The 8,988-nt window shown below is 41.7% G+C and overlaps 1 protein-coding gene across 1 annotated transcript; it reads right to left on the minus strand.

Moving 5' to 3' along the window:
- Positions 1 to 210: 210 nt before the first annotated feature.
- On the minus strand, positions 211 to 642 carry LOC138892723 (uncharacterized). The gene has a single exon (XM_070176459.1). It carries the CDS (start codon positions 640 to 642, stop codon positions 211 to 213), a length of 432 nt encoding a protein of 143 aa, XP_070032560.1.
- Between the last annotated feature and the right edge of the window lie 8,346 nt (positions 643 to 8,988).

Here is an 8,988-nt window from a genome sequence, read left to right on the forward strand (position 1 = left end):
TAATGAATAGAGAAGGAGCCAGGGGATCTCCTTGCTTTAGACCTCTAGTAGATTGAAAGAAGCCCCATCTGGTGCCATTAACCATGACAGAATGCCAATTATTAGACATGGTTCTCCAAATCATGTCAATGATTCTTTCACAGAATTCCATTCTTCTCAGCATGATACATGTGAAGCTCCGTGAGACTCTATCATAGGCTTTGGCCATGTCTAATTTAATAACAACATTGCTCCCAATATTAGGCTTTTTGATTCCATGGACAATTTCCTGGGAAAGCATGATGTTTTCAGAAATGTTTCTCCCTTAAAAAAAGCCTGACTGATTGGCTGAGATGATTCTGGGAGGATTGGAGCCAAACTTGAACTAATAATCTTGGAAATAATCTTGTTGATGAAATTGTTAAGGTTGATTGGTCTAAATTGTGTAAGGGAATTAGGAAATTCCACTTTTGGTAATAGGACAATACATACACCTATCATATATCTGGGCATGGTGCATCCTCCATAGAAGGTCAGGACAACCTGCATCAAATCAAACTTGATGACTTCCCAACAAGCTTGGAAGAACTTAATTTTCATTCCATCAGGGCCTGCTGCACTTGTAGGATTCATGGAGAAGACTACTTCTTTTAGTTCATTCATTTTAGGGCCTTGGAAAGAGTAGTGTTGTCTTCAGGGGTGATCGTGGATTAGATACAATCACTAAATTTAAAGTTAAAAATTAATGGGTGATTATGGAAATACATTAAAATTAGTTGAAAAGCACTAACCAATGAAGTTGGGATGAAAATCTCTTCAAAAACCTCTCTAGTCCGAGTATTCTTCGCGTCCGCGAAACACACAACCCCGTTGGCCTTCGCGTTCACGAAGGCAATTCCCCAGCCAAGCCTCCGCGTTCACATCCCAGGGGTTGCGTTTGCGACGAATACCATATACCCTCCCCAGACATTTCCCAAGCCTACGTGTTCGTGTGAGGCCTTTCATGTCTGCGAAGGGAAGTCCCCCCAAGCCTTCACGTTCGTGTTCCACCTCTTGCGTTCGTGTAGTGTATATAGCCCCAGCCCTAAATTCCCCTTCGGGATCGCGAAGCACTGATACACCAGCAGAAAAACCAGTAATTCAACGAGTCCAAAAATGGTCTGAAACAAATCTGAAACTCTCTCGAGCCCCCCCCCCTCCCGGAAACCAATCCGAACATGAACATAAGTGTAATAACATCATATAAACTCGCTCGCTACCTCAAATCATCAAAATAACATCAAATAACAAGAATCGGTTATCAAAACTTAAGATTCTAACTTCAAAACTCATCTTTCACAATCTTTCACATAATGCGCTGAAACGCGCTCGGGTCACCCCGGACCTCAACCAAACGTGCCTACAAGTCCAAAAATATTATAGAACCCTATCGAAATTATTAAAATACCGATTCGAGGTCATTTACCAACAATGTTGACCATGGTCAACTCTAGTTGTTTTTAATGCTTTCTTTAAATTTTTACATAAAAGCTTTTCGAAAAATGATACGGACCATGCACGCAAATCAATAAATATCAAATGAAGCTATGCGAGGTCTAAAAATATAAAAATCAAGGCTAGTACTCAAAACGACCTATCGATCTTCACATTCTCCACCTCTAAAAGAAACGTTCGTCCTCGAACGAACATAGAAAAGTACATGAACTGGTAAAAAGGTAGGGGTATCTACTCCGCATATTGGACTCGCACTACCATGTATCCTCCTCGATCAGATGACCTCTCCATGGAACTTTCACATAAGGAAAATTATTAGATCTCAACTTTCAAACTTGCTGGTTTAGAATAGCCACCAGCTCCTCCTCACAGGTTAAATGCTTATCAAAATGCAGCGTATTGAAGTCTAAAATACTTGATCTGCCCTTATGATACTTCCGAAGCATGGAAACCTGAAATACTGGATGTACCCCTTGCTAGGCTAGGAGGCAATGCAAACATGTAAGCAACTTCTTTAACTTTATCCAAAATCTTGAATGGACCAATAAACCTCGGGCTCAACTTGCCCTTCTTTCCAAACTGCATCACGCCCTTCTTAGGCGACACTCGGAGAAGAACCTTCTCACCCACCATGTTAGCCATATCTCGAACCTTCCGATTCGCATAACTCTTCTACCTGGACTGAGTTTTATGAAGTCGCTCCTAAATTACCTTAACCTTCTCCACAACATCATGTACCAAATTAGTGCCCAATAATCTAGCCTCTCTAGGCTCAAACCAACCAATAGGCAAATGACATTGCCTCTCATATCCTCATATGCAGCCATCTGAATGCTCGACTGATAGTTGTTGTTGCAGACGAACTCCACTAGAGATAAAAACTGGTCCCACTGACCCCCGAAATCCATAGAGTATGCCCGCAACATGTCGTCTAAAATCTAAATACTGCGCTCGAACTGCTCATCCTTCTGAGGATGTAACGCAGTACTTAGCTCGACTTACGTGCCTTACATACGTTGTATAGATCTCTAAAAATATGATGTAAATTATGTGCCTCGGTCAGAAATGATGGAAATGGGCACGCTATGCAGGAGGATAATCTCCCAGATATAAATCTGAGCCAACTACTCTGAAGAATAGGAAGTCATCACCGGAATAAAGTGTGCGGACTTAGTCAATCGGTCCATAATGACCCAAACTAAATCATATTTCCTTAAGGTTTGTGGTAAGCCTACCATAAAATCTATAGTGCTGTGCTCCTACTTCCACTCCGATATCTCCAATCTCTGAGTCAACCCTCCTAGTTTTTGATGCTCATACTTCACCCATTGACAATTCAAACACCGAGAGACATAAGCAACAATATTTTTCTTCATTCTCTGCCACCAATAGTGTTGTTTTAAGTCAGGGTACATCTTTGTGACACCTGGTGAATGGAATAGCGCGAACTGTGAGCCTCCTCAAGGACCAACTCTCTCAACCCATCAACATTTAGAATATAAATCCGACCTTGAACCCGCAGAACACCATCATCTCCAATCACAATCTACTTGGCACCACCCTGTTGCATTGTGTCCCTCAGCACTAACAAGTGGGGATCATTAAACTAGCAAGCCTGTATACGCTCCAACAATGATGATTGTTCCATAACACAAGCAAGAACCCATCTAGGCTCCAAAATATCCAGCCTCTCGAACCGATTGACTAAAGCCTGAATATCCATGGCTAGTGGCCTCTCCTCTACTAGTAAATATGCCAAACTTCCTATGTTCTCAGCCTTCCTACTCAATGCATCGGCTACTACATTGGCCTTCCCCGTGTGATATAGTATGGTTATATCATAGTATTTCAGCAACTCTAATCATCTATACTACCGCAAATTAAGGTCCTTCTGCTTGAAGAGGTGCTGGAGACTCCGATGATCGATATATACCTTAAATGGAATGCCGTATAGATAATGCCTATAAGTCTTCAGTGCATGAACAATGGCTGCCATCTCTAAATTATGCATAGAGTAATTCTTCTCATGAACCTGCAACTGACAAGACGCGTAGGCAATCACCCTACCATCCTGCATCAGCATCGTGCCAAGCCCAATACACTATGCATCACAATACATGGTGTAAGATTCTGAACTTGTAGGCAAAAACAACACTGGGTTGTAATCAATGTAGTCTTGAGCTTCTGAAAGCTCACCTCACACTCGTCGGACCATCTGAAAGGAGCACCCTTCTAGATCAATCTAGTTAAAGGAGTTGCTATGGTTGAAAAACCCTTCACAAAACAGCGATAATACCTAGCCAGTCTAAGGAAACTCTGGATCTCATTAGAGATAGAAGGCCTGGGCTAACTCTGAACTGCCTCAATCTTCTTCGGATCCACCTTCATCCCCTCACTGGACACCACGAGGCCTAAGAATATCACTGAATCAAGCCAAAACTCTCTTTTGGAAAATTTAGCATAAAGCTTCTTCTCTCTCAAAGTCTGGAGCATGATCCTCAAATGCTGCTTATGATCCTCCCGACTACAAGAATACACCAATATGTCATCAATGAACACGATGATGAAGGAATCAAGATATGGCTTCATCAAGTGCATAAAGGCTACTGGGGCATTGGTCATCCCAAAAGACATCACCAAAAACTAATAGTGACCATAGCGGGTCCTGAAAGCCATTTTTGGAATGTCTGAAGCCCGGTTATTTAACTGATGGTACCCTGACTTCAAGTCAATCTTTGAGAATACCTTAGCATCTTGAAGCTGATCAAACAAATCATCAATACGCGGTAGTAGATACTTGTTCATGATAATAACCTTATTTAGCTGCATGTAGTAAATACACATTCTCATAGTGTCGTCCTTCTTCAACACAAATAGAACATGAGAATCCCAAGGTGAGACATTCGGTCAGATGAAACCCTCATCAAGAAACTCCTGATGTTGTTACTTTAATTCCTTCAACTCCATTGGTGTCATGCGATATGGTGAAATAGAGATGGGCGGGGTGCCCGTCACCAAGTCAATACCAAAACCAATATCCCTATCGGGTGGCATGCCCGGTAGGTCTACCAAGAATACATCTGGAAAGTCTCTCACTACCGGAACTGACTCAACGGTTGGAGTATCAACACTAACATCCCTCACGAAGGTTAAGTATGCCAATAACCCCTTACCTACCATTTTTTATGCCTTCATAAAAGACACCACCCTGCTAGGAACGTGACTCAATGAACCTCTCCCCTCCAGCCTCGGCAATCTCAGCATAGCCAACATCACGGTCTTAGTGTGACAATCTAGAATGGCGTGATATGGTGAAAACCAATCCTTGCCCAAAATAACATCAAAGTCCACTAAACTAAGTCTACCCCCGATCCTTAGTGTGACAATCTACAATGGCGTGATATGGTGACAACCAATCCTTGTCCAAAATAACATCAAAGTCCATCAAAGTCTATCCTAGTCTCAGAACCCCCGATAAAGACCACACATGAATGATAGACATGGTCTACCACAATAGAATCCCCAACATGCATAGACACATATAGAGGAGCACTCAAAGAATCATGAGGCATATCCAAATATATAGCAAAATAAGATGACACATACGAATAAGTGGAACCCGGATCAAATAAAATTGAGGCATCTCTATGGAAAATCGGAACAATACTTGTGATGACCGCATCAAACGACTCTACCTTGGGTCTAGCTGGGAATGCATACAAATAGGGCTCAGCCCCACCAATCTGACCTCTAGCTCTTAGACGGCCTCTCCCTAGATGGTCTCCATCTCTAATAGCCTGATCACTACCCCAGGCCTCCTGACCCCAGCCTCTAGCTGGCTGCGTGGGCGGTGGAGCAACTGGTGCCAGGATCATGGCACAAGTACCCTGCTTTGGAACACTGATTTGAAGTTTGGGACAGTACCTCCTGATATAACTCGTACTCCACACCCAAAGAACTCACTTGACTGACGTGGCTACTGGATTTAAGACTGACCCTAACGATCTGGATAACCACTGTGATAGCTCTGAATCGGTGGTGCACTGATGGGAGCTAAAGGAGAACTGTAGGCTAGGTGTTGAGGATGAGACCCATAAGAAACATGACTGTCCGAAGCACCGTGTGATGCCTGAAGTGCTGATTGAATCATCCTGATAAGATAGCCTCTACCAAATGAACCATTGCCTCCAGATGAGGCACTACTAAAACCACCAAATAGTGAGGCCTCTTCTTAGATGATGCCTCTCTACCCTGACCATGAATCCTCTCAATCCGCCTAACGATCTGCACAACTCGAGTGAAAGAAATATCATCTTCAGCCTCTCTATCCATCTGTAGCCTGATACTATAAGTAAGGTCCTCTATAAATATCCTCCCCTTCTCCCTCTCAGTAGGGATCAAGACAACTACATGGCAATATAAATCCATGAATTTGTTCTCGTGTTGGGTAATAGTCAAGCTACCCTGCTGGAGGAGTTCAACAGGCTGCGGTAGTCCTCGCTTATAGTGAAGGGGATGAATTTCTCCAAGAATAGTTATGAGAACTAATCATAAGTGAGTGAAGGTGAACCTGCGACTCTGCCCTAAACATACTCCTACCACCACCTCTCGGCGGAGCCATACATCTGAAATACTGCAAAGTCAACTCCATTGGACTCCACTATAACCATGTTATGTAGTACCTCATTCCAACGGTCTAAGAAATCCTGGGGGTCCTCATAATGTGTACTGCCAAAGTGAACAAGATATAGCTTGGTGAACTTGTCTAACCTCGTCAGCTCTCAGACGATATTGCAGGTCCCTCCCCGGACTATGTAGCAATAACTGGCTAGACTGCTCCAACTGGTAGGACTGTTGGAGTCTGATATCCGTGAGCCATCTACTTTAGAGTATGAATGGCGGGAGTCTGGGCTCCTTCCCCAGCCTAAGAGATGGATGGTGCCATAGGTAATATACCAGCCTGGGCCACACTCTTCATAAGGCCCACTAGGCAAACTAGGGTGTCCTGAAGTACGGGGGTGGTAATGAACCCCTTCAAGACCTGAGTTGTTCCAACTAGCACAGTCGGAACAAGGATCTCCTCCTCCTACTAGATCTGAGGCTCTTCAATAGGTGTTGCTGCGCATGCTCTAGGCTGAGATCTGCCCTGTCTCTGGCCCTACCTCGGCCTCTACCCCTAGTAGTGGCTGCAACCTGGGGCTCCGGCCGCCTAGTTAGTTGTGGATGTTGTGTGTGTCCTTATCATCTATGAGACAACAAGAATATAATGATTTAAACTCAATGATAGAATAAATTTCACGATAGAGAAAGAAAGAAGTGAAAATTTCCTAAGCCCTATAGCCCCCATAAGAGAAGTATAGATGTCTTCATACCGATCCTCCAGACTCGACTAAGCTTGCTCCTGACACGTGAGACCTAGGCAACCTAGCTCTCATACCAACTTGTTATGACCCCGAAATCCTAACCACGGGGTCGTGATGGCGCCTAACGCTCACTTGCTAGGCAAGCCAATATTAGCTAGCCAACATTCATTTTAACACTTCTTAAAAGTCGTTAATAAGAAGCAAAGTTGTAGAACTTAAAATAAATAATATACCCAAATACGTTATCTAGTCTACTCCCGAAATTAGGTATCACAAGTACATGAGCTACTATAATAAAATACTACAGCCAAGGTGTGAAACGAAAAGTACAATTGTCTGAATAAAATAAATAGTACAAGGAAATAAGGCAGAGACTTTAGGGTCTGCGAAAGCCATGCAGCTCTACCTCAAGTCTCCATGTAAAGATAGTCCAAGCGAGCCTCCACTAACCGTGGTTGGGACCAACACCAAAATCTGCACAAGAAGTGCAAAAGTGTAGTATGAGTACAACCGACCCCATGTACTCCGTAAGTGATGATAGGCTATAATCTCATATTTTAGTCCCTTATTACACTCTAATTCACTGCACTTTATTCGTGTTTGAGCTTTAATTGGTAGCGTTTTGCACTTATTGTGTGTTTTATGCCTTGTAGGAATAATTTCGAGCTATGTAGATGTTGTGGAGCGAATTCGAGCTATTTAGAGCTTTGAAGTCTAAGTAAAAGTCCAAGGGATTAAGCCGGGATCATGTTCGGGGGTCGAAGACCAAGTCTGAACGTCAAAAATTGAGAGAGGCATAACTTATGATATCTTTACATTATATTGTTTGTTGAGTTCATTAATTCTTCTTAGTAATCGAAAGAGGTTAGTTGAATCATTGATTAAACCTAGTCAGAGGATAATCGAGAGAGGTTCTCCTAAAGACCAATCCACTATGCATTCTTGCATATCTTCATGTGCTTAATTTGGTTCATCTTGTGAGGTTAAGACTTAATCGAGAGAGGAGTTTTTGCTGAACGATTGAACTAATAATTGAGTGAATTCGCGAGACTCACTTGAACATTAGAAGTGAATTATCTAAAGTTAGATCCCAAACAATTATCTTGCACCTATCCTATCAAAACCCTATCTTCTTTCATTGATAACCTTCTTTGCTTATTCCTTGTTTCGATTATCATTAGTCAATATCTTTAAATTCTTAGTTAATTTAGTTAGAAATCTTATAAATCTCAACTGTTGATCATCTTGGATAGCAACCAAGCTAGAAACTACGAGAATCCTGTTTAAATCCAATCCATGTGGATACGATATTATACTATACTATATTTGATTAGCGACCAGAATTTAAGTGTGTGTTTTGCGCTCATCAGTAAGTGCCGAGCCTAACCTCGATGAAGTAGTGAAGAGGCAATTACAAGGCACTCACTTAAAACTTGTACGAGTATAAGTAAAAATGATAACAGAAATAGAGGAAACAACTTCGTCCCTACACTCTTCCTAACCCTGATAAACAGATTCCAAATGTTCAAGGGTGATTCCAAAGTGATTACACCATATTCCAATATCATAAGTTAGTTCTAGTGGAAAACAACACCTCTTTGAGGTTGTGTTGTCATTGAGGATAGTTGTGGGCTGTGTTTGGATGAAATTTCAAGTTGCTGCTATTGGTTAAGGTGAGTATAAAAACCTACTAATCGTGCTTAAGCTTGCTTGTATGTTAGTTAAGTTGTTAGGATGATAAACTACAAGATAATACTTACATTAGCTTGAGATGTGGTTGTTCTTGATGGATTGTTTTGAAGGTTGCTCTTATGAACTTTAAGTGGCTGAAAATTATGGGAAATAAATTGGCTATTATATTGTTAGTATGATTATGTTGGTTTACATGTCAAGCTTGTTGAGGAAATTGGTAACTAGAAAAGGAAATGGCTATAAAGAACTTGGAAGTTGACTCTAGTGATATTATCTTGTGTTAGGCTATTTCGGGTAACATTGAAATTGAGTAGAAGGTTGGAAATCCTTTAAAAAGTATTGGTTATTATACTCGATATATTACTAAGTTCAAAAATGAATTATAATGGGGTTGAAGGGTGATAAAGGGATTCAATCCGAGCTTGCCGCTCGTCATGATATGTTGATGACTTGCTAATGA

The sequence above is a fragment of the Nicotiana tomentosiformis genome, chromosome 5, assembly GCF_000390325.3.
Source record: "Nicotiana tomentosiformis chromosome 5, ASM39032v3, whole genome shotgun sequence".
NCBI classification, from domain to species: domain Eukaryota; kingdom Viridiplantae; phylum Streptophyta; class Magnoliopsida; order Solanales; family Solanaceae; genus Nicotiana; species Nicotiana tomentosiformis.

Bases quoted from the DNA above. Each gene is read 5' to 3' on its own strand.
- LOC138892723 (XM_070176459.1), bottom strand. From the start codon at position 642: ATGAATGAACTAAAAGAAGTAGTCTTCTCCATGAATCCTACAAGTGCA.